The 27535-nt window shown below is 36.2% G+C and overlaps 2 protein-coding genes across 6 annotated transcripts; both read right to left on the bottom strand.

Moving 5' to 3' along the window:
* Positions 1–156: 156 nt before the first annotated feature.
* Positions 157–19511, bottom strand: LOC103995850 (uncharacterized). Of its 5 annotated transcripts, none has more exons than XM_018818403.2 (14): positions 18082–19511; positions 17752–17998; positions 17124–17165; positions 15957–16028; positions 12442–12577; positions 12179–12336; positions 11305–11389; positions 9349–9497; positions 7165–7326; positions 4327–4476; positions 3067–3327; positions 1622–1870; positions 929–1003; positions 157–846 (listed from the first exon to the last, which is right to left on the bottom strand). In XM_018818403.2, exons 1-14 carry the CDS (start codon positions 18276–18278, stop codon positions 739–741), a joined length of 2091 nt encoding a protein of 696 aa, XP_018673948.2. In that variant the 5' UTR covers positions 18279–19511; the 3' UTR covers positions 157–738. The 5 variants fall into 5 exon arrangements, with proteins under 5 accessions (XP_018673948.2, XP_018673952.2, XP_064993729.1 ...); XM_018818407.2 differs by having other exon boundaries at positions 929–1000; XM_065137657.1 differs by having other exon boundaries at positions 157–1003; positions 12289–12344.
* A 200-nt stretch (positions 19512–19711) lies between these two features.
* On the bottom strand, positions 19712–20448 carry LOC103995871 (uncharacterized). The gene is made up of 2 exons (XM_009416597.3): positions 20081–20448; positions 19712–20001 (listed from the first exon to the last, which is right to left on the bottom strand). Exons 1-2 carry the CDS (start codon positions 20271–20273, stop codon positions 19880–19882), a joined length of 315 nt encoding a protein of 104 aa, XP_009414872.2. The 5' UTR covers positions 20274–20448; the 3' UTR covers positions 19712–19879.
* Between the last annotated feature and the right edge of the window lie 7087 nt (positions 20449–27535).

Here is a 27535-nt window from a genome sequence, read left to right as displayed (position 1 = left end):
ATGTTGTGAACACAAGGATCAAATATGCTCTTGAATTAAGTTTTCTCATCACTTAATCCCCTCCAGAATTAAAATGATTTGGCACAATATTCATTCGACCAGTACAACATGACAAAATCTTTGATATACAAAGCTCATATTGTAGGCGACAGGACATCATATTAATCACACTTTAATCAAGCTACAAGAATGGACAATTCATTGGTTTGCAATGCCAAGATATAAGATACTGTTCGCTTGCCATGTCATGCTAAAGACCAATCCAACATATTACACCAATCCAGCCAATCATCTTTTTTCTTTCAGAAAAAGAAAATTTGCTACAAGAGGTAAAATAATTTTATATGGCATGACAATCATCTACTTGAAATCCAAAATTTTGTGAGAAAAGGTCCCTTTCTGCATGTGTACTAGCATCTAAATAACTATCTGCAGGTGAACTCAAGCAGATGGCAGTTATCTTCTAGAATCAAGCAGTACTTGCAAATTGGAACATTAAAAAATATCTTCTCGACAATAAATCAATGTTACCACTACACAGCAATAACAAAGAAATACCTCTTGCTTGCAGAGTAAAAGTTGACGGTCCTTCTCATATCAGTCAATGGCACAAGCCCCGTGTGCTTGGTGTTAACAAAAGTCATCAAGATATGATGGTGACTAACGGTTTCTTCTAACACTTACAGACGTTGTTAGTGTGAGCCTTTTCTTCTGTGTAATTCACTAAAAATTGAATGATTAAAATAACTTATGTATCTTCTTGAAAATCATATCCCTTCTCCAACAAATGAAGAAGCCTAGATATACAAAGAAAGAATGTTTCTGGCATCTTGTTGCGAGAATAAACTGCCAGTGATAAAAATATATCAAGAAGAAATCTATGGGTATCAGACTTCAATAGTGTTCGAAGAAACATTGCAGTCCATACCTCCGGTGCAAAACTAATAGCTTGTTGTAATGACCGGAACCCATTGACCAATCTCATGACTAGAGCATCACTCTGCTACATTAAAGAAATGATATGTTAAAAAAACAGAATTTTTAGCACAAAGTAATAATGCAACTAATTGAATATAAAAGGCACCTAAAATCTTTCAAAGAATCTAAATGGTGCCCAAGTGTAAAATTAAACAGCATTTGTAACTGTAGGTGATTTCTCTGTATCTGACTCACAGGAAATCACTTTTTCCTTTTCACTTCAAAAAGAAAAACCTTCTGCTGCACAAAGTTCAAAATTTAATAAAATACTGAAATCATATTAATAGAGTTAATCCATGTTCCACATGAAGGAACCATATGTAATGTACATTTGCTAATTTACATGATTGGTTAATCAAGAAAGCAATCTACAAATAAAAAAATAGTCCATAAAAGCTTGCCAAATATGTGCAGGGGGAAGGGAGAGAGGCAAGGGAAAAAAACAAGACTGAAGACTCAGATCAGTACTCTAAGAATGGCCTTGTGATGCTGAGATCAAACATAGAGGTTACGAAGTCTAAAATTTATAATAGGTCTTCCATTTATGTCAAAAACTTATATCATGTTGTAGAAATGAAATAACTGCCTTTCTAGAAAATCTTATGATGTTAAACTTTATTGATGTTAGTATAAGGTAACTAACCTCCGTATCAAATCTTTCTTTTGCCTCTGGCTTGTTACATATACATGGCAAAGCTTCTTCTTCCAGAAAAGCATCAGCAGCTTTGACAATATCTTGAATGAGAAAAACACGAACCCTCCAACCTTTTTCTGACAAAATAAAACAAAACAAATCTTCTGTAGCAGCAACAACTGAACGCATGTCAAAAGTTTTCCATGTCAGAGGAGTTTCATTTGCTGACTCAGATGACTGTTCAGAGATAGCCGCTATCTGTAGACATCAGAAGCAGGTCATAGAACAAGTTATCTGAACTGAAAACTTCAAACAACAAAGACCAGTTGCAATTTTGGCAAAGGAGAACGATGACCAGAAAAATATAGAAACATAAAAACTCTGCTGTAACATCTAATGCAAACCATACAAGTTGAAGTTGCCAGAATTTCTATTAGAATATGTAACCAGATCAGTCTGCTAAACAGTAACAAGGATTATGAGTTAAATTTTAGCTTGATTCCTGTTGTGTGTATATCAGAGTGCTTTAAGGTTTTGGGGGGATTTTCAGATGATGGGTGTTCAAAGCATGGATTGATATTTTGGTCTATGCTGGAGGTGTAGACGAACTGTACGATATAGAGAAAGAAACAGTACTCGATTGAGGCATCTCAAGTGGGAGGCTAGATAGCCGGCTAGGATCAAAGAGATACTGAATTGAACAGCTGATCTCCTATGTTGCAGGCATGAACAGACCCAAAGGTGAGTTGGACTCAGTAGACCAAATAAAGGTTCATGAACTATTTTCTTGTGTAGTTTGGTCTGTAATTTGATCTGAACAAAATCCTGTGCTCTAGGTTCGCCAGACCTAACTATCATGCACCATGCTAGCCATTGGCTGACACCATTAAGGCATGCTCCAACATTTGAATCCTTGATTTCAAGTTTAGATCTCAAGAGTCTGAAAAATTGAAACTTCAAATCTCTCAGCCAGAGACCACTTTGATTCCGGAAGAGATTATCAGAAACACCTACTAGATCAGCATGTCCTTTTATCTGCACTCGTCATCATTTTTCTTTATACACTTGTGATTGACTAAGAAGAGTTCAATTTCTTGTGCAGGATAAGACAACTGTTCTTGTATGTAGAGGTTTCCAAAAGAAGCCAACAAGTATCTGTTTCTTGCAAATTAAGAAAACCATAGCCTTTTTGTATTTCTTCTTTCTTTTTCTCTCTTCTTCTTACTTGCGAAAGTGATTTATTCCAAACACTAATTGAACACTAATTGTACAACAGACTCACATTCATCACAGAAATTCAATAAATCAATTAGTCAAAAACAATTCAATTCCAGTCATAACATTTGATAAAAGCTGCACCAAAGGTTGATGGTACATAATCCAGTATGAAAGATTAGAATAATGCTTCTAATGATAAAACTAGCAGTAAAATAAAATACAAGTTTTTTTCTCACCAAACGTTCAAGCCGATTCCAGCGTATTGAACCATTGCTACGTATAATCAGTTCCCTTAGTATTTTCCTCATATCGGGATTCGGGTCTGCAAGAAGTCTCCCGATGACAAAAGGATACGCACTTTCTACAACTTTGAAATCAGGATCCAATGCTTTTGCAGTTCCTTCCAACGATCCCAATGCCCTTATAACCAATGCATAGTCAGGTGGTAGATAGAAGTTGAACTCATACATTACAGCATATAATTGATCCATTATCCCCTGCATCAAATTTAAAAAATGTTTCTTAAAAAATCATGGGGTTCAACCGGATGTTCAATGTTTTGTGTAATGTTTGGATGGCCTCATTAATCGGCAAACCATATGCTATACTCCGAAAGAAGCAGATTTCTGTCAGCAAAGTCAACTAGGAATATAGTGTAACTTCAATATTCACCAAAGCACCTCTAACATGATCTTTTTCTTCATTCTTAAAGCTCCACCAGGAAGTTACCAATGAGTCCTGTCCTGAATTCCCTTAAAATTTCTTATACCAAATATATTAATAATTTTAAGCCTTCAACAATTCTGTTTAATAAATGAATCATAGTGCCTAACAAGGATCTTAGCAGTTTCCACTTTCATGTACATTATGCACTAGTAACCTACAAACCTGTTGGTACCTTATCTTCTGTATTGTTGACTTGATAATATTGGAATCCCATGTACCCATCATCATACTGGTCTTAAAACCATCTCTCAAGAGAATAAGAACAGTCCTAACTTGGCTCCTTGGAAAATATCTTATTTTTGCTGCCCACTCCTTTAAATCAATGTTCAACTTTAGCAAATCTGAGTTGGCTTGACTATCTTCTAAGTATTGGTTTCTCTAATCAGTTTATGAAAAAAGAATTGTATACAGTCAAACATAACATGTTTAACTGACTATAATCTCAAAACAGTCCAACTAACCCCACTCACGGACTCTTTATTTTAGACCTCTTGCCTCACCAATACAATCTTCTATATCTGTAATTCATAAACCTAAACTGCCTTGAGTAAGAAAGTAGAATTCTGTTACTTTTTTATCAATCAAAAAAGAGAAAAAAGACCTAAGCTGACATTGAACATAAAATTAAAACACCTAGATATTCAGTGAATACCCTTGGATAGTCTAACTGTTAATCCTCCTCTGAAAAGATTACCTTTCTTCATTGCATCAAATAGCTTTTTCGCAAATGACAATATACATTATATAAGATGTCTAAATAATAAGCTAACCTGAAAATCATTTGATTGCCTGGAACCGTCACCGAAGGATGCATGTAATGCATCTGCAACCAACTGTATATCTGTTCCATCAGGAATGAATCCAAGCGAAAGGAAATCATTCGCTAAGCCTGACGAGTCACGATTAACATAGTGTACAAGCTGCAAGATTCCAACAATGACTGCTGAAATTACTTAGATATTAAAATACAGATCACAAATTGAATAAATGGTGCAGTGGACCTCATGGTGATATAGCATGGAAACAAGTTACAAATAAAACTAAATGCAGAAAAAAAGTTCAAAATACCAAATCAAAAGTAGACCATGTAAGGCAACAAAATGAAGGGTAAATCTCCAAATCATTCAAAAATAAATATGAGATCGACGTAGTGCAAGGAGCTACAATCCAAGAATGCCAACTTAGCACTGAATTCATATCACAGTATAGTTTTCCCACTTAATACATTGTATTTCCAATCATATTAAGTTACCCATCCAATTAATTTGTTGCCTGTGGTAAGCTTATTGGACTTTTCTATGATATGTCAAGCAATAAAAAAGTACCTAATAAACCAATTTAAGGATCCATCAACTATTGTCTAAAAAGTTCCAATGTTTTTTCAGTACATGCAATATCTATTTTGTTTCTTTTTGTCCTTTTCCAGACAAATTAAAAAAACGATGACCAAGGCTAACTCAGTCTCAGTAGCCTGTACAGACTTACAAAGTACCAGCTTGGTCGGTTATCCAATAGTTACTCTCCAGTCTAATGCACCTCCTCAAACCTCCTACAATCCCTAACTCAAGGATCATCGTCTCGTGCCGACCAGCAGTGCTGGTTCTGGCCCAGGCCATTACATATTGATTTTCAGAAAAATGGCTGAAAATTAAAAAAACCCTTTTTAACCCATTTTTTTCCTAATTTAATGCAATTCCAATTCAATTTCAATAAGAATAAAGCGCAAAAGAGTCATAAATGGTTAGAAATTATAGGTTTTTTAGCCTAATTACCAATTTGGTCCTAAAATAAGATAATGAACCTAATTGAGCCTAGATTTAAGAGAGACACACTAATTACGCTTAACATTCTATGATTAGGCTAATTACCCCAAACTGATCCTAAAAGTAAGATAATGGATCTAATTGAGCCTAGATTTAAGAGGGAGACATACTAATCACCCTTAACATGCACCCTTAACATGCTAGGCCTAATTAACCTCAAATTACCATCATGCATGTTGTGACGGTTGTGTCTAGACCGATACACACCGCTCATTTTGTACTGTATTTGATGGTACAGGCAATCCATGATTCATGAAGGGTATCCATGATGTTTGCAATTTTGCAAATGTTCCGGTGAATCTACGAGTGCATGGTCATGCACATGATTGTGCTTGTCTTGTCGAGCATGTAATATTTCTATCAGACATCACCTTGGAATTTGTGTAGTAATTCTTTAATGTCCTAGCATATATATCATGGGGACTTGTTGCAGCCTCAATGTCCACATTAACATGAAACAAACAACGACAACAACAAAGCCAGAAGTCTCAACTAATTAGGGTCGGCCACATGCATCTTTTCTGCCATTAAGATATGTAAAAATCCATATGCTTAGTTCAATTTAGAGTATTTAAATCTTTATATATAGTTTCTATTAAGATCTTTTTAGGTCTTCGTCTACTTCTCTTATCATTGACATTAACCATTTTCCTTCTTCTAACTACCGTATCAATAGTTCTCTTAAGTACATGTCCGCACCGTGTTAAACGATTCTATTTCATCTTATCCTCTATCAAAATGATACCTAATTGTTCATAAATAAAAATATTTTTTTTTCCTATCTTTCCTATTAGCTCCACATCCATCCATACCATTAACATCATGGACCAATTATAAGATTCCTCAAAAGCATCCCAATCTTAAGTTTTAGGGATGCTAAAACTTCATATTTCCCAATTTTGATGCACATTGCCTTACTATTATTTTAAATAATTCCATACAAATGTTGACTTGACATTACCCTAAGTTTCCATCAACAACATGGATCAATGGCAAAACATCGAATATGCATCCTCTTGTCTCTCCTCCCATACTCCTAACACCTATGTAATAGGAACAGTATATTTTTACCATATACTGTAGAATCTTTTTGTGAAAATATTTTACTTGGCAGCTCATGAAAATATGAAACTGTTAAATGGGCAAAAGGCACAACCATTAGAAATAAATCAGAAAATGTACATACAAGTAAGAGCAAAAATTCAAGGTTTTACCATCAGATAGTAAGGAAAAGAAGAAAGGCCATTGAATGGAAATTTACATGGTCTTGAAAATCATGTACACTTTCACAGCCTCAATAAAATAGATTGATAATCAGAACATTAAAGTCACACTTAATATGTTGAAATTATATTGACAACAGAATTAGCTCAGAACTAGGATTTACTGCAACCAAAATTGAGAAAAAATTTAGACTTGGTGAACTAAGCTCACTCAATGGATGTATAAGCTTTTAGATGTACAGATGCACAACCTAGACATTCAATTAAAATAATTATATTCCAAATCTAGGAAGATCTTGATATTAGTACCAGAAGCTGCAACTACAGGAATTAAGAGAAATAACATCTCACAAAAAATCGAGCCCAATATTCTGTTTCAACAGGTCATAACAGAAAGAATTTTCATGTGAGAAAGAATAAGTAGGCACTATGTTATGCAGGTTGAATATGGTGTAACCGAGAGGTTGATAGTTATCATGAACATACATTAAGAAATAATAGACACCAAACAATTAAGAAAGCATGATCCAGTAAACTAAGGTACAAGGAGAATGGTGCTAACCATTCGAATAAGCCCGACACGATAATGCCAGGGTATATCACCCATCATACCAAAGTCAAAATATGCTAGAGATCCATCATCAGTAGCCACAAGATTTCCAGGATGTGGGTCAGCATGAAAGAAGCCTTCTTCAAGTAGTTGTCTTAAAGAACAATAAAGTCCCTGACAAATTTGAAGAATTTTATAGCTATATTCATAAGTATTTGCAGACGTCCATAATTTAATTGAAGAAACTTTACACACATTTAGTTAAACAAAATAATCCTTGAAAAAAGAATTATGCATCACTTATCATATAATTAATTCAGTAGATAGAATATTCTTAACAACTGAACCAATATCAATTACCTAAGACACTGGTGGAAACTTCATCTTGATTTGTTGTGTTCAATATTTAGCCTCACCTGTTGAATTTTGTGCTGGATGAGACATGTTTCCAAATAAGTTACATAATTTTTAATCAATGTAGTTCATTTTGAGATATTATTCATTTATGCTCCTTGAGAATCTGTATCTTTTGAAAATATAGATTTTGTTATAGCATGATTGACTTATTAGGAAAATTTTACAAATACCTCAACTGGTTAATCATGCTATCACAAAATCTATAAAAATCTGGCTCCAACCCAAACTGGTTTCAACGTCTCATCCCAGTTAAATAGGAAGGAAAACAACTCATTGGAAATCTTCAAATTGGAGATATTCAAGATAATATATGTATAAAAGATGGACCAATGCATAAGACTCCGGCTAATGTGGGGTTTGAGAAGGCTGGCATATGCAATTTTATGCATGTAGACAAAGAGGTGATTTTCATGACAAATGAGCAATGATACCATAGTAGCAAGCTTGCCCTCTATGTTGTTAATTTATCATACGAAATATTATTGCTTATACGTTCCATAATGGCTATTACAATATTTATCAAGCTAAGTCAATCCACCCAAATATATAACCTGCACGGATCAACATGAACTGATGTAGGTTATTCATACTAACAATGATTGTATGTGGCATGGTATGTCCAATGGTAAAGTTTTACATTTTGACAAATTCTAAATCAAAATCATCTTACAGAAGTTCTGTTATACCATGAGACAGATAAAAACAAATGAATGACGCTAACCAGGGATAATATTAAGGTACAAAGCAGCAAATGATATTTCAAACTAATATTAAAACAAAATCACCTAGAAGCCATATGAGCTGCAAAAGATATTTCTCATAGGAACAGTTAGGATTTCTGATTATGATTAATGGTGCAACACGGATAAATTTCACTTAATTATGATCAATTTTAGATTAAATCATTGTCTGGGTTCCAGGATTTCTCTTTTGCTGAAATAAAGTTAAATATTGTTTTCTAGTATCAGAGGGTTGTCAAAACTCAAAAATCCAATTAAAGTGCAACTATTTGTTTTTCTTAGGATATATGTGATCAATTGTGTTGTGAGAGACAGTATAAAAGGGACTTCTTAGGAAATGGCACAAAGGTGATTACTGCAACTAAAACTCTGATAAGCTATTTCCCACATCTCCAAGTGTTTTTTTTTTTCCAGAGAGCTTACCAAAATTAAATAAGAACTAATTTACTAGAAGTTTTAATTAATTAATCAAGATTATTTGCACAAATTTTTAAAAAATGGTTTAATTTTATGACTAGAAACCTGGTCGAACTAAGTGGCATACTTATCAATTAGAGAATAAAAATATTGTTGTTAAATCAGCTGCCCAGTTAAAGAACAATTAGCTGAGTAATTAAGCATCTGTCTTCCACTTAACTTTCTTCTCTGTCCCTTTCAAGCAATATTGCTTAACAGCTAAAATCTAGTGTTCTGCTGTGGTTACTCTTTAAATTATGATGTTTAATGTATATTAGAAGCAATTTATTTTTTACTTCCAATAAATAATTTATCTTTTGCTTCAAATCACTAATAACTAATGTGTATTAGAAGTAACTTTGACTCTGATAAATAATTTATGTTTGCTTCCAACCAAAAAGAAGCAAAGAACTATACATAAAAAATGGCAAAAACACATGCTACTGCAGCTGGCATGAATTGTTGGATAGAACCAAGAAACTAAAGACTTCTCCATTCTACACTTCCATTTTTCTAATAAACAGATAACTAGGAGCAAACAAAAAAATCCAAAACATAAATGAGAAATTGTCAGCATAAATACCTGATTGATTAATTGTTTTTTGTTCAAACTAGCTTCACTTATTCGACGGGCATCTGTTAGTTTGATACCATCAATCCATTCCATTGTAAGCACAGCTTTCCGTGTGAAATTCCAGTAGATCTTTGGAACCTTGACACAAGATCCTGATCCTGTTCTAAAATTACCATGATCACTTCTTGTAATTGAAATCTAGAAATGGTTATTACATTGGACATAAAGCAAGTACTTCTAAAGTTAAGCAACATAGTCTATTAACCATATGAGCCAAAGAACTTACAGCATTAACCATTGTAATACAAAGAAACATTAGTCTATTGGACAAGGATTTAATGCTTTGAAATATTAAGGAACAACAAATAAGCAACAAATAGAACCCAGAAAAACGTCAAAACATTCCATAACACCTTAATAGTTTATCTTAACAACCTCTTGTAAAGAAGCCCTCATTCTTTGCGACCTTTGTCTTACAACAAGCCTCAATTCTCACTATAGGAAGCATGAAACACTTGGAGATGCAACTTAACCTTGCATGAAGTTGATCAAAGATTCTACCTCAATTTATTGTATACAATCTATATGTTATAACTCATGGATGTATTAACTCACTACCAAAAATCAATTTAAGACTACTACATGAGATTGTCTTCCACCATCTCAAGTTTAAAAGTATTGATTCAGCACTATACAATATCCCTTTCAATATAATAGTCCTTGGCATGATACCATAATGGAAGAAATAGATATCTTAATGAAGCAAAACATATCTAACTCATGATGGAACATGAGTGAACCCATTCATTGAATAATTTATAGAATAAAAAGACTCCATTATTTCATCATCCATCACGATTCAAAATCTTCATTGGAAGAATCAGATTCAGCTACTAGTACCATGAGATTGCAATGTCTAATCAGCAAATTATACGAGAATTTTTTTTAAATAATGAAGAAATCTGTAAGACCATAAATACAATATAATTGTAATGAGGATGATCCACATATTAGTCAGTGAAAGAGTAATGCCATTGTGTTCAACACCCAGTAACTTCAGTGAGATAATGAGGCCCACTACATATTCATTAAAAAATGCTTATGACAAACAAAAGATTAAGTTCTTTTTTTTTTAACATAAGATGAAGTTATCCCAATTGATCCATTTTTTTACTTCTTGAACAAGGCAGATTGTGGTTTCTTAGTTCAAAGCATAAAGTAAAATGGTAAACATTAAGACATTCATGCACCATAATTCAAACTCATGTCAGCCCTAAGCTATTCCTCGATGCACATAGGGCATGGCTCAATACACATTCATGGCCCATCTCATAAGTTGCTTAGCTCTGATGGACTTGTCCAACTCTGAACAAATCAGCTAAATCTGCCCAAATTTAGTCAATCTGTTACCACCAAAGAGAAAGAAAAACAAAACAGCAGGCAATAGAAAGGATCATTCCCTCCAAAGAGGAGGAACAAGGGAAAAAGTGACAGAGTAGCATTAGCGGACTGCAATGAGGATCTGTTGAAGCCAAAAAGAAAGAGTAAGAGAACCAGAAGAGTTTCTGCCACCAGTTGCCCTAGGTCATGCACAGTCAGAGAAAGGGAGTTGGAAGAGGAGGAGAGGAGGGGAGGGGGAGAGGATAGGAGGATAAAGAGGTGAAAAACAGGGAGGAAAAAGGCACTGCACAGCAATTTCTATAAATAGAAAGGGAGGTCTGGAAATAATATTAACGCTTCTGTTGAATCATGAGTAGTCCCAGCATTAATATCCAATTACTTATTTAAGTAAATTTTGAAACTTTAAAATAAATTCTTAATATATTTAAATTTATTATTCTCATGTTTGTGTCTGTGTGACATTGACATCAAACAATGTATCACAAGATAGTTAAACAAAGAGTTGCAAAGAAATCGAGATACAGAAAAGGTTCAATGCGAATTCTGAGAACTTTGAGAACTTACTCGGGATAGATGCATAAAGAGAAGCAAATTTTTCAGCATGTTGTGCTTCCAGGATGTAATCAATTTCATCAAACATGTGCCTCACCTGTTTGTTGCCAAACTGTGTAAGCATGCTTCTTGGCTACCACTAAAAGGCAAAATTTATTTTACAGAAGATAGTGAAATAGCATACCCATCTAGGGAACAAATACAAGTAAATGAAAAAATAAGTGCTTTGACGATCTTCAATGTTTACCAAAGAAAAAAAAGAAACAAATGGACAATAGCTACAGTAGGTTTTCCTATGATCACTGTTACATATATGTAACATATTTATGCATTTGAAAGGATGAATAATATGTACAATTCCATCTAGGACTGTTCTCCTTATTAAAGTGTCAAATTTTTCCTGCTCGACTCTTTTTTTTTACTGCCACATTATTTATATTTATAATGAAGATTGTTTTGTCTATAATACATTGTTATAAATTATAGTCATCATTAATTGTAACCAATTGCTACCATCACACGCAAGAGAAAGCCATGATGTGTCGTTGAAAGCAGAGATGGAGAGAAGAAGAAAGATGTCTAAACTCAGTGTAACAACCTGCACTAAGCTGGGTGTGTCACCACATTGTTGGCATTATCACTTTCTGCATTATAGTGGATAAAGTCTATTGGTCCATATAGAAACTATGTTATGAATTTGACTATATGCCCACCCATCCTTGCTATAGCAAAGAGAAGAACAATGTGCAATACAAAATATTAGCTGGAATGAAGTGATCCAATCTAAAAGAGAATATTATAAAAAAGAGAGAATATAGAGACATCAGGACAATATTACTGGAGATGAACGCATAACAAAGTGGTAAACAAACAAGACAATGCGCACCAGCTCATTAACAGCTACCAACAGATCTTTGCGAGCTTTAGCAAATCGTTTCAGTTGCCCTCCAATCATATGAAACAATAGTGCATCAAGAGTCAGAAAGAGTCCCATACCAGGTCTCTGCACCTTGACAGCCACAAGCTCCCCAGAATGTAGATGAGCTGCGTGACTTAAAGTATCAAAAGAATGCATTTAACCTTGGAGAACATGAACCAACAAGATATAAAGGAAAAAAATGTGACAAAACACTGTTACAGACCACGAACCTTTATAAACTTGTCCTAGGGAGGCTGCTGCAATGGGTTCTGAGCTTATATCAGCAAAGATTTGACAAATTGGAAGACCCAACTGGGACTCGATAGACTTGATTGCAACACGAGTAGAAAACGGAGGTATTTGATCCTAAAGAAAAAGAAACTGATCAACAACAGAATGAGGAAAAAAAACAAGCAGTTTGCCAGAAAGCTAAGTATAACAACAAGAAGAAGAAGATAAAAGTTCTCAGCTCTTTGGAGTCAACTACATGGATTGTTTCCCGCTACTGAGTTCTATAAAAAATAATACCATTGGTCAAACTAAGGGCTCCTGATCTCATCATTTCATACCATGTTGAACCACATTTATAGGAGCCAAGGATTTAAATCACAGTCCAATACCAGTTTCGACAACAAGTCAAACTGGTTACAGCACCAATGTACCAAGTGGTATCGATCCTTGGGATACATATTCTGAAACCCTGATCAGAGCTGCTCACAATTGTTCACAAATGTATAAAATATCTTACTATACCTTTCCTAGTGATCTGACACATCCACCGTAAAAATCCCAAGCTCAATGTTTTTAGAATTAGTTCTAAAGTCTTGAACATTTATCATGCAAGGAAGAAAGACAACAATGTTTACCAGGTATCCTCAAAACTTTAGAAAGAATATTTTAGAAAGTTATGTAGAAAAGATGAAAGACATATTTAAAAAAGTCACCTGCGAATTGGGATCTATATACAAGATTCATAAATAATTTTCCTAGCCCACAACTGAAGCAGCATCAAGTTAAAGTTCTGGGGTAGTCATCTAGTTAAAGCAGACCAAAAATCGCCATAAAGATTGCAGTGTAATAAACAAAGCACAAAACCGCAGAACACTACCTAAAAGTACTGGATTTTTTTTTACGGCATTAATTATCTTGGATCACCTATTCCACACTCAAAAGAGACAGAAGAGAACACTTGACATTTCGAAGGCCCCACGGATGGAACAGTAAAAACGTCAGGATGCTGTGTCATTTCTTTGCTGAGACCAAAGAGGTGGAAATGATTCTCTGCCGGATGCTTGATGGCAAACACAAGCATGTGATAATGAAGTTTCGCTGGCATACTAAAGCAATCAGACTAGTGTTTTTAAAAGCACTAGACGCCAAGGTCTGAAAACGCCCGAGACATGAGGCACTCCAGGATATTAAAATATAAAAAATATATATTACGATTGATAAATATGATCATAAAAATAAAAATGCCACATCAAATTGAAATCATATAGCTGGCTTGAAATATATATTACAGGAAATAAAGATCAACAAGAGGGCTGCAGTAAAGCAGATATGGGGTTTTTAGCCGGCTTGAAATGACTGCATTACCCTTAAGAGGAGAAACGACAGTAGGTTTACCTAAACGGGTTGATTCCATGTCAACGTACATATAGTCATGTCCTAATTCGGCCATTCAAAATTGCCATATGACATTAGATCAAGAGAATCCAGATATTAGTGAGCCCCAACAACCAATAGAATTTGCACATTTATATTCTATTATCATACATATATATACTATTCATAATGATGTGATTCTTTGATCGCTACGCTAAGTTGACTCATAATTTGAGCTCAATCCCATATGATAGGGTGATTCCTGACCCAAATCTAGAAATAGGCAAGTCAATTGGCATCTTGACACAACGGAATTGGAACCAAGAGCACACTTATTGTGATTTAATACTTAGTGCGCTACTTATTACATTTATATTCACGTCCGTCCATCATGCATTGCATCTTGGGCGTGAGAAAAGGTAGATCATGAAAGAGAAATGAGACAGGGGAGAGAGAGAAAAAGGGATCGGCTTCTATCGTCCCGCAATTCGCTTTCCTTCAAAACCCTAGCTTTTCGTCTTCCAACGAAATCACGTCTTTTGCCCTCCCATCCACCACTAAGCACTGATCCATTCCATTGCATTTGCCTTTAGGTTAGTGCCCTCCTTCTCCCTGGGCCCCTTTCTCTTCCAATCTCTTATCCTTTCTCATCCAATGTCTTGTGTTATGCCACTTTCACTTGGACGCTTGCCTGGTGCCTGGGCTCAAGCAAATGCCTAGGTGACGCTTAAGTGAATCGCGTCGCCCAAAGGTCGTGCGAGGCGCTTGAGGTGTTGCCTCACCTCGCTCGAGCACCTAGGTGAGCACTCGAGCCCCTATTGACACCACTGAATCAACCAACAAAACTGCAAGTAACACACCATGGAAGTTTGTATGGATATGTATTTATCAGTTCAGGTTTGACAGAGCACAATAAGTGTTGCAAAGTCTACAGAAGGTGGATACAATTTGTACAAAGCACATGCCCAAAATCCATTGAACCCTCTGCAGTATAGATTTTGGAGACTTCCATTTTGGATTCATCAATGATTAAATAAGCAAAACAGGAATGAAGAGAACATGGATTGGCGGATTGCAAGGTCGAGATGTGTGCCACTTTGTTTAATGCAAATCTGTGATCGTGGCAAAGTGATACAAGTGCCAGTATAGCATGAAAAGATTCATTTGCATTGACATAAGGAATACAAGGAAATTATGACATACAGAATGAACAGCAGAATATGGCCAGGTTGAAAAGGCAACAAGCCCAGTTCAATCAGATAACATTTCGATTTAACTGCATCTCATTAAATATAAAGTATAACTTATTTGCATATTAAATTTTAAAAAATATCTTTCATGATCAAATTGTCATACTAAGCTGCTCTATAGGTACAAACACTTGGTAACAATAGGATGAGGCATAGGATCATCTAAAATGATCAATGTCAAATTCATTCATAGCAAAATCAACTTGATAAAATTGCACATTGAACATTCTTTTGGTAGATTTTGTACTAACACTCTTAATTGTGAAGTGTTTCTTTCTTTTTTCCATTTTTTAATGCAAACATTGAGCTAGTAAGCAAAGAGAATTAGTCATTTTATGTTGAAATTACAGTAAATTAGCCAATCGACTGCTGTGGTTATATGGAAGGAAGTCGGACAACTTTGGCACAAACCTAGGGAAGTCAAAAAGATCAATTATAAGTATGATTCAGTAAAGAGGTGGAGCTTGGGCACAAAGTTTGCTTGATCAAACTTTGGCACAGAGGCCCAATTCTGACACAAAGTTCAAAGGGTGGACTGTGGAACTTTGTTGTTAAAAACCAATGAGAATCAACAATCACACAGAATGAATGAATGAATGAATGAATGAATGAATGAATGAATGAATGAAGAAAAAATGAACTAAAAAAGATCAATTATAAGTATGAAACAGTAACTATTGGCAGATTAAGTTTCTTCTCAATGAAAAACACAGTAAATTGTAGAGCAAGAACATGCAGGAACATCTTCTATGGATGTGGATACAATCTAAATGATCTCAGCATAAGTAAATTAAAACAAAAGGAAAATTGAAATAGAATTTATCAAAAAATGGACAAAGAGTTCAAATGTTTGGATTTCCTACAACCTAATTAACTTGGATTCTAGATACCTGTAATTTAGAGAGCTCTTGACAATAAGCACTGGGTAAAATATCAGGCCTTGTGCTAAGCGCTTGTCCAAGCTGCAAAAAATAATAATGATAATAATAATATCTAATTAGATCCATAGTATATAAAAAATCTGCTTGTTTAGATATCAAGAATCATTCAAAAACATCTGAAAGAAACATAAAGGTGCTATTCAAATATTTATCACAAGCCATTCTCAAACATACCATATAAATAGATCCCAAACATGAATCTAGTTGGATGGATTCAGAAGCCACAAGCAAGAGAAGATATTTGTCCAAGATTCAGGTGCCCTTTACCTTCAAGAATTTCTTCTTGCATCAGATATGAGCATGTATTTTGACTAGGCTACATTACCAGGAGCTTTGTGGTGGATAATAATGAGCCCTCCTATGGTCAGTTGGCAATAAGCTGGGACCAAAAGCTTAACTACTTTAGCATGCTAGTACACCACCCTATAATGTTTATAGACAGGTCCAGGAATAAATAAAAAATAATTAGCCATTACACGCCTGGCAGGCATGTTCATATATGAGCTTGAGAATAACTTCTAAGTAGAAAATGAGATGCTTCCAGCAAAGGCACTCATCATTCCATTTACTTTCATCAAAACCAACCACATAAATTTAGGGGAAGCTCAGATGGATAACACAAGATTTTATCGCTACTCATGTATTATAATAGGTTTTTTACTTTACCTTTTTTATTTTACATAGAAACAACATGATATATGTGCAAATCATGATTATCATATTTGGTTCAGAGTCCATTTCTTCCTACAAACTTACAAAACTACTCAGAACTGCCAACAGAAAATAAATGAGAAATCCAACCACCAGCAAAAAATGTATTCTTCATCCCACAATAACAATCCAGGTTCTTGGACCATCCCCATGAGCTTCTATAAGAACATGTATATGTATAAAATTAATTTAAAAAAAACAGATTTTCACTGACTCCAGGCATGCATGAGATATCGTTGACTAAGATTCTTCTTCACAAGAACAAAAAGAAGAATCCTTTCCCAAGAAATTGATACAAAGCAGGGGGTACTTGAGATTGTAAATGTCAGCATACTTCAAAAGAAACGAGCAACGCAGAGAGAAGATTATGTGATTGCAAATATCTAAACTGATTTTTTTTATTACCTTGATATAGAAGGGACCCAACCGAATAAGAGTCTTCCGAAACTGGAATAGACAAAAAAGTCTAATTAAAAAAATTATCCAAAAAAAACTAGAAGAATATCTGAAGCTGGAAAGACACAAATATCAAACAATCAATCTAGTATCATAAACATTCAATCCCTGCAGCAAGCATATGGTTCCTCATGCCAGCATAGTGGTCTGTAGCCAGAAGGTTAAAGATGTGTTTGGCTGTTTTTTCAGAATAAAGCTTCATGTCCATACAAACTAAAAGGAACTTATTTGTCTTGCAAAAAGATTAAGGTCATTGAACCTGCACTTAAGTCCAAATTGTAATCCCCTTCATAAGGTGCCCTCTTTCAATACTGGCATTGAAACTACAAAGACAACTTTTACCATTTCTCAAACACACCTACTGCACATGTGCGCAATTGCATTCCCTCTTCATTCGTTTTGTATCTAAGTGATTGCTACGTCCTCAAAGAAGCCTCAAGAAACAAGAATGAACCAGTATTCACAGACCAAATGGAGGTCCACGAACCCAACAGAAATAACTAGACAAGCTCAACAGCAAAACGTGACAGTCTATTTAATCAATAGAAATCAAGGGCTTGGAGGAAGAGTGGTATACCTTGGCAGCTCGCTTATGTATGTCGCGGACAAAGAAATGCCATACGGTCAGTTTCGCCAGGTAGAAGGATATGATGGCCGCTCGGTACAACGCCAAGAACGGACCAAAACGATGGTAAGCAAACCATGTTTTCGACCCATGGGCTCCGAGGATGTGCCCGAACTCGGTCTCCAGCGACTCCTTCCGCAGCTTCGCATACTCCGCAGACGGCCTCTCGCCATGGACACTCGTATAGCCAGTCGACAACCTACAACACCGCGACAAATTGAAGCACAGAAAAACCAGGTAATCCAAGAACAGAAGGAATGCCAGAAAAGAACGAGCACTCACTGCCGAATTAGAGCGAAATGGAATGGCACGACCCAGTGTGGGCTTCTGATCCAGATGCCAGTTGCGGGTCTCATCAGCAAGCACTCCTCCACCTGTCGAGGAGGAATCAAGAAATCGCCCAACGGGGCGATACACGGAGAGGAGAGTAGACCCCGGCGGCGCTGATGGAAGAGCAGTCCGCGGAAAGCATTCCTCATGGGCGAAACCTCGTTTCTTGAACCCGACTCGATCTCATCAGCCGATCAATGCGGCATATTCGACACAGACGACAAAGATCAAGCGAGGGAGGAAGTCCGCCATGGGCGAATCCTCGTTTCTTGAACCTGACTCGACCGCATCAGCCGATCAAGAACGGGTTCAACGTACAAAAGACGCACATGGTGAGAAGGGAAAAGGGCGAAGGGATGCGTTCCTTAGGAGAGATCAAAAAGAAAGACAGTGGGGGAGAAGGCGGCGAGTAGAGTTGGGCAGCAGCCGGGGGGGACGGCGGGAGCTTGCCACAAGAAGGCACCACGTAGCGTGAGGGAGGCAGGGCGGGGCTCGCTTACTTGTTCTTTCCACTGGTTTTTCCCCAAAACCTGGCTCCGCGGCGTACCAGCTAATTAAATCGTGACGTGCGCGGGCCTCAAAAGATAAGACGGCCACAAACGACCCAACTTGGGTTGGATTGGGTTGACTTGGCTCGGCTTGCGTTGCATCCGAACCCGTCCGGCCCAATCCAAGATCGATGGCTTGGCTTACTTGGAATTGGTCCCGTGAAGAATTGAAGAGAATCTGACCCAAACGCAAATCCAACCTTAATTTGGGTTGGGTTAGGAGGGTTCGTTTATGATCTCAGCAGCATCTTCACCTCAGTTTCCGTTTCTTATCTTCATGGTCTCAAGGAACCAGGATTGAGGAGGGTTCCTCACTGGACAACTCCTCCTGCGACAGTCTTCTCTGTATTATTTCTACTTCTTTTTTGTTCTTGTGGAACAATCGTATCGACGCCAAGTATCGCAACAGTTCTGCCAATGTTTCCTCACTCTAGAGAAAGACCCTGTCCACTGTTAATGGCTCATTTGTCTCTGTTGAGATCATAGGAGGAGACCCAGGGGATCTACAGGAAAAGTTTTGGCCATTTTCTAACATTTGATGGCTCATTTGTCTCTGCTGACCTACCTGCAGGTGTCGGATTTTACATTCAAAATTCTGCAAACACTCCTCTTTGGATTGGAGGTGGTCCTGGCAAAGCCGCTAACCCTCTCATGGCTGAAGCTTTGGCGCTATTGGAAGGACTCAAACCCGCAGACTTCCTCCAGGGATTTGTTCTTATCCCTTTGCTGCTGAGTGAGATATATCTTTAGCGATGTTGTGTATCCTTCTGACAAACTGAATGTGGCGAATGTGTCTCATCTGCTTAGATCTGCAAATGTTGTGAGCCAATTGGTTGCTGCTTATGGCAAAGCTCGGTAGCTCTTTGTTCTATGCTGCGGACGATCCGCAGGCTTCTCTTTTGTTTCCAGTGGTTTGAATTAATATAGTTTCACTTTTGCTAACATAAAAAAAAAGGAAAACAGCAAAATATGGATTTTTGTGATTGCCATTGAATGCTTGATCCAGTTTTAACAATCCAAAAATACTTGCCAACTTAAAAATCTATCATGCTAATTAGAACCTCCATAACTCTACAGTGTCTGCATTGCAAACTGTGCCAGAAGACGACACAAAGAACACTACTAAAGCCTCATCAAAGTATTTATTCATACAGTGGCGGAGGCATAGAGAGCAAATTAACGCATGAACAGTGAATATTCCCTTAGACAGAGGGAATATTGTCGAAGTAGAAGCCTTTGTAACCCTTGTATGCATAATAAGCTATCCTCGTGTAGTAAAACCCCGGCAGGAACAACACCGACCCCAATATCGCAAAGAAAACCCCTAATCCATCCACAACCAAACGAAAAATCACAAAAATTCCTAAATAATTGATCGTAAAATCTCGGGAAAATTCAGTTACCGTGGGCGCGATCGCCGCCGACGCGGTTGGCAGCCATGACGGAACCGATGACGATGGCCAGGGAGCCGAAGACGAGGAGGGAAACGGCGAAGGCGATCTCCTTGACCGGGGGGCGGTTCTGGATGGCGCGGCTGGAGTCGCCCATCATGACGTCCTCGTCGGAGATGGAGAAGGCGTGGTCGACGTACGCCATGGTTGGCCCCCTCCGACTTCCACCAAGGATGAGGGTTTTTATGATGAGAGAGGGGCAGACCAGAGGAGAACAGGAACCCTAGAACGCAAGAAGGAGTCGATGGTATTGGGATTTGGGGTGCGGGAGCGATAGGAGCTGGTCTTCTACTCGGAACGTCTCCGGACAATTTAGTCGTAACCATAGTCGGGCCGAGGAAACAAATCTGTTGGCGGCGGCGGCGCGATGCGCGCTACAGTGATTCTGGATTCACCCACATCTGCACCAGGATGACTGGTCTCCGGGGCCCAGCTGAATCCCCGCCGTCGAATCGGGTCGGATCGAACCGATACGGGTCCGAACTCAAATACCGGTCGGAAAAGATCATTGTCTAACTTTTATACGGATATCAATTAATAACGAGCACGGAGAACTTTTTTTTTTTTTTTTTTTAGCATTGAACAGATCTCATCTGTCATCCTCGTCTAACAAATTTGACGAAAAAACATAAGGCAACTCAATTTCATATTATCTGAACTCCTATAAGTCAATTTATAGTTTAATCTTAGATCAAAAGTGAGAGAAGAATTTGATATGTATATTGTTATTAACTTAATTATAAGCATCTTATAATGCTAAGATTATTATTCACAGCATCTTTTTACCAACGATAATCTTTTACCATTGATAAGTTTTTTATAAATTAAAAATATATTTTTATTATTTATCATCTCAATATTATTATTTTTTTTCTCATAATCTTTTATTTCATCCTTATTATCGATGCCAAAAAAAAAAGAATATGAGGAGGAAAAAGAATAAGGTGTAGAGGAGGAGGAGGAGAAAGAAGATGAGGAAAAATAATAAAATGATAAGTAAAAAGAAGAAGGTAGATACATTAATTTGCAAAGTGATAATTTAAAACCTTTTTAAAAAAATAAATTTAGATTATAAATAGTAAAAAATTTAATATAGTAATTATAGATATAAAAATCATGATTATGCAATTATTATGTAAAAAATCTTAATACCAAAAATTAAAAATAAAAAATTAAATAATAATATGTCAACTATATGATATGTACCTTTCAATGCTACTTAGACAGCTTTTGTCTGATTTATAAGCGCATCATAGATTTGAAAGCTATAATGATACTGATATGGAAGGCTACGAGCGATCGATTAGTAATAAAAGAGAAATGAAAGAATATTACTTAATTAGATAAAATCATATAATCTAATAGTAATCTCATATGTATTTATCAAATCAAATTAATGAGTCACTATTCTATTGAATTGAGTAGTAATAAACGTGAGAGAAGAGAGTTAAAAGATCCCATTATAACAACGCGATATACGAATTTAAGTGAGAGTATTCATATAGGTGTATCAAGTTTATAATAATAAAGTGAACTTAGTACTAAGCTTGATGAGAGGCATTGGTAAAAAATGACTATTTGTGAATGTCGTACAAGTTATCACCAGATTAAGGCTCACACACTATTCTTATATTTGATTATGGATTATGAATTAATTTATAAAGATTTGATGAGCATATTATCACTAAATTAGGTTTAAATATTTTAAATTAATTATTTAAATTCGGGTCATAGTTTACCATAGATTATCATAGTTTTTGAAGAATTTGAGTTTGCCCCTGATTATTTTTAAACCAAGAAGGATTTATATGGATCCGAAGAAATTTTTCATGAATATATTCATATTTTGGGAAAAAAATTGATAGACATGGAAATACTTTATAATATCATGTATAGAGGATATTATTGTTGAGGTACGGATTCAATAATAAAATAATAATAAAAAAGCATAAAATCAATAATATAAAAGAAGAATATAAGAAAAAAAAATAAAGAATCTAAAGAGACTATGATTGCTCCCTCGTATTGAATTCGAACACTCACAAGAAATATATTTTTATTTTTTAAACTAAACTAAGTTACATTAAATGTAAGGATTAATTATATTCATGTGATTGATATTAAAGAATTTATTGTAAAAATAATAATTTTATTCATTAAATAATGTGTATCTATATAAGTGATGAGGGAGAGATTTTTCTTAATTATGTGTCAAATCATGTATATCCTCGTATCATAGATTGATTAACAATTAAAACATATAATGAATATAAAGTTATCATTTCATATTTGCCAACATTATGATCTTCTATCGTACTCTCATAAGATTGAGTTTCCGTCAAGAATATCAATCTTAAACTGATACAACTGAAATATACTACAAATAATAGGCTTTGTGAGGGAGTTTGCTAGTTGATGACAATCAATGTATTTCATGTATAAGTGAAACATCGAGTTAAAGCATAAGTATGTGGCACTGATATTATCATACTATATTATAGGAGTGGATCAGGTGGTGATAACAAGTTCGTGTAGCATATTAATGACAGTTGAGTTCTTGAGCGATCATAGTAATGGCTCGGTATTTAGCTTCGAATCTTGTGACTATATATTTTTTTTGGAACTCTAACAAATCATATTTGCTTAAGGGAAGACAATGTAGGTTAACATAAATATTCTATCATCAGTGTGCTTACCCAATCAGCATCGGCGAAGACATGAAAATGAAGAGATGAGTGTTTGTGAAGGAAAAGTCTATGCTTGAGAGTCCCTTTAAGATATGACATAACACATTTTAGTATGGACAAATATGCAGTAGATAGCAGATATATAAATTATGATAATTAATTAACTATAAATAAAATATCAAAACATATAATAGATAAATACTATAAAGAACCAAATACTTGGTGATATTGTGTGAAATCCATAGGGCTATCATCATATAATTTGAATAACTTAGTAATGTAGAATAGAGTGATATTCTATATGTTCGTCCTTATAGATCTCGAATGTATTTATTTTAAGATAGAAAATGTTCAAAAGATATGAATGTTGTTTTTACTTCTAAAAAGTAGCTTAAGATTCCTAAGTCTTTGATGGGGAATCAATATATTAATTTCTTAAGAAATTATTTGATTTTCATGTTGGGAAATCACAAAGAGCTTCACATGCGCAATGAAAAAATAAAATAAAAACTAATTTATCAAAAGAATCATATCTGATCTTCGTGTGACAATTAAGAGCGAAAGACTCATAGAATTAAAAACTACGTAACATGTGTGAGACATTCTCACATACGGGAGATCGTGCTAGTCATAGGTGTCTTGCAAGCCAATTACATGAGTGATAGCACGTATGATATGATATGAGTTCTTTTTATTTATTATATTATTTGGTATTTTATCACTTTATCTTACATGCTGTATATATTGTGATGTTTGTAGATCTATGCAATGAGAATCATATTATGATTAGATCACGATAATGAGATCGATTCATCTTTAAACATAGACGTGAATAATCCCGATCATAGGTTACTCGAGAGGGACATTAAGATAACCGGATAGACTAATATACTATATACTCATCTATATAATAGAGGTGACTGGTCTCATAGCTGCTCATGTGGGGACACTAGGGATATCGTGCAAGTGCTCATTGGAGAATGAGTTCATTGATTGATCCACTCATGGAATGTTGGATGGTTGATGATAACTCATTGTCAGACAACGATTTTGTCATCCCAATGGTGTATCTGGTTCTTAGTGTTAGGATCGAGAGTACTGAGAGGGGGGGGGGGTGAATTAGTGCAGCGGAAAACTTTCTGCGATTAAAACGAAACTGCGTTCGAATGATAAAAATAATTTCTGTGTAAAATCCGATTCTAAGCAAGATGATATTAAAGTTAATCTATGCAGGCAGTTTGCAGCTATGGTAAAGCTCAAAACGTAAACGCAATCTGAAATATGATAATCGTACGAAAAAGCATATTTACGTCTAAATGCTGATTCGGAAAGTAAAAGGCTTGAAACCCGATCGTAAAAGCGCAGAAGGCAGTAAGCTTCAGAGGAGGTTTGCAGTAAAGATAATATGCTTAAAGTAAATGCAAACTGAGATTTAGAGTGGTTCGGTCAATCTTAACCTACTCCACTTTTGGCTTCCTCCACCGACGTCAACTAGAGACCTTCCTTCAATAGGCGGAGGCCAATCACCCTTTTACAGTTTCACTCTTTTTGACGGGCTTAGGAGACAACCCTTACAGAATTTTCTCTCCTCTCTTTACAACTCAGAACTTGGAAGAACAGAGGGAGAAGAACTTTTGGCTTTTGCAACAGTTTTGAGCTCTAAGAATCACAGAAAAGGATCAATATTTCGATTAGGTTCATGCCCTTTCAGTGCTGAATGGGTGGGGTATTTATAGGCCCCAACCCAGTTCAAATTTGAAGCTCAAAACTGTCAATTCCTGGAATTCCGGGATCAGGCGGTTGCACCTCCTGATTGGAGCGGTTGCACCGCCTGGCAGAGCTCGAAGACTGAGCCTCTGGGCGGTGCCACCTCCTGTCAGGGGCGGTTGCACCTCCTGCCAGAGCTCGAAGACTGAGCTCATGCGATGCTACCTCCTGACTGAGGCGATTGCACCGCTCAGCCAGAGCTCGGAGACCGAGCCCAAGCGGTGCCACCTCTGTCAAGGGCGGTTGCACCGCCCAGTCTCGCTCGGAGACTGAGCCCAGGCAGTGCCACCTCCTGGCTGGGGCGGTTGCACCGCCCAGTCTCCCTGGGAGACTTAGCCCAAGCGGTGCTACCTCCTGGCTTGGGCGGTTGCACCTCCCATAGCAATCAGGGTCCGAATGGGTAGATCCATTCGGCCCAATTTGAGTTTTTCAGGGGCCCAATTGCCCCAAGATTAAGCTAATGGGATCACCTCCCATTTCCAACTTAATCATTGTGCTAACTACGATAAATCCTAAGACAATTTCTGCAGCTTGCTCCGGTGCGTCAATCGCTTCTTCCGGCGAGTTTCTATCGATCATCCGATGAACCCTCGGTGATGCTCCTGCGGACTTCCGGCAAACTTCTGGACTTGCGATGATCCACTTGACGAGTTCCGACGAGCTTCTTTGGCAAGCTAATGGACTTCTCGGATTTGTTCCCGCAGAACCTCCGACGACCGTCCGAACTTCCGTCGAACTCTCGAACTCCCAATGTGATCGTTATCTTGATTCCGGCGCAACTCTTGCTGCATGTCTTACTTCCATCGTAGTTAATCCTGCACATGTAAAACAAAACTTCGATCGAGACAATTAATCCTAAGCAATTAACCAAGTTGTCCGACATGTCATTGGTCCCTCGACGCTTCGTTCGATTCTTCGGTACATCGTCCTCTCTTGCAGCCTATTGCCCAATCGGCCAGTTGACTCCGCAACTCCAATATCCTTGGCACAATACCCGCTCTTCTTGGCCCGATGCCCAAGTCCACGGCCCGAAGCCTTCTGTCGATACGTCGACCAATCCACCGGCCCGACGTCCAATCTTCTGACATGTTCCTTTGGCACAACATGATTTTCCTGCTTTAATTGTCTCATCCTGATCGAAGCATCCTGCGTCACTCAAAACGCATATCAAATCATATAATATATCAAGTAGTTTCATCATCAAAATACGAGATTCAACAATCTCCCCCTTTTTGATGATGACAACTACTTGATGACGGAGTTAACCTTAACTCCCGGAGTTTAAACAAACTCCCCCTATCAATATGCCATATTGATAGAATCTTGAATTCAAACTGAATTCAAGTCATTGCAATATTCATCATGAATACTTGCAACACGTCATCATGAACTTATGCATAAACTTATGCATAACATGTCATGTCATTAACATACTTCTCCCCCTTTGTCATCAACAAAAAGGAGAAGTACCACAATCAAGTGTTTGTGATATTGGTTCAACTCATTGCATGAAAAACATAATATCAAGTTTTATCATCATACAGTTTTGAAGCCAGAAAATTTAGCAAATGTTACATCATGCTTAGAACATTCAAGCTATCAAGTTTTAGATATGCAAGTTTTACAGCATACAAGATAGCACTTTTAGAACATGCAAGCTAGCAATGTTACAACATTTTAGAACTTGCAAGCTAGCAATTTAGAGATGTTTAAGAAGGCAACTCTTGCTTCTTGAAATATACAAGTTGCAAGCTAGCAAATTTTTATGATATGCAAGTTTTGCTTCTTGAGATAGGCAAGATAGCACTTTTGCAATTTTTGTTTGGCAAGCTTGTGATGTTCAAGATAACAAGCTCTTTCTTCTCTTTTGAGAAGTGTCATTTTTGCTTTCTTTGCAAAGTGCAAGCTAGCAAAATGGCAAACTAGCAAGAGATAATGTTTTACATGAGGCAAGCAAACAATTTGGCAAGTGTTACATTTGCATCTTCTCTTTAGAGTGTAATTTTTGCTTTCATCTTGAATTGCGTAAGCTAGCTAGTTTGCCTCTTTTCATGATGTCCACACTAGAAATTCTTGCTCCCCCTTTGTTATTGTCAAAAAGAAGGGAAGACCCTTTTTTCAATTTTGACAAAGGTATGTATCAATTTTATTTGTACATCATTATATATTCAAATTAAAACATACACAATTTCAAAAGCCTTATTTTTCATGCACGATACCGAAAAATAAATCAATCATCATTAATGGGTATATCATACATGATATTCAAGCATTCATGATATATCATTTTGGCAACATGATCATAGATATTCAAATGATGGTATCTAAATGTCAGAATTCATTACATCCTATTATGTATGATCATTAACTCCTCATTTGTATTTCATGCATTATTTCATTTCATCTCATAAGGAATATCAAGAAGAGTTATTGGATGATGAGATAAATATTTTATGAATACACGAAATTGTATAAAAATCATATCATAAGTGTTTCATGTATTCATATTATCACATGAAGCAAATTATCATTTTTAAGATTCATAACATGAATAACGTTATTACTATTTCATCAAAATCAATTTCGAGATTCACACAATATCATTAATCTCGATAAGAAGGGAAAAGCATTTTCTTTTTAAGTGATTCTTTTAACACATCATAAAAAACTCATTCATAATTCAAGTGATTTACAAGATATCATAAATGAATTTATCACTTGTATTTCATCAAAATCGAGAACTCTAGAGATAGAAAATGATTGAAACATTTAACATGATTGAAGCATGATTCATATTTAAAGTGTATCTTATGTCGTAAATACGAATCAAGCATTTGTCAAATCTGAAATCATCCTCAAAATTACATTCAATAAATTCATATATGACAAGCATAGATTTATTGAAAAATCAATAAGATAGAGGATTACATTTCAAGTGTTCATCAATTGTAGC

The sequence above is a fragment of the Musa acuminata genome, chromosome BXJ3-1, assembly GCF_036884655.1.
Source record: "Musa acuminata AAA Group cultivar baxijiao chromosome BXJ3-1, Cavendish_Baxijiao_AAA, whole genome shotgun sequence".
Lineage (NCBI taxonomy): Eukaryota > Viridiplantae > Streptophyta > Magnoliopsida > Zingiberales > Musaceae > Musa > Musa acuminata.
This window is presented reverse-complemented; position numbering and strand designations above follow the sequence as displayed.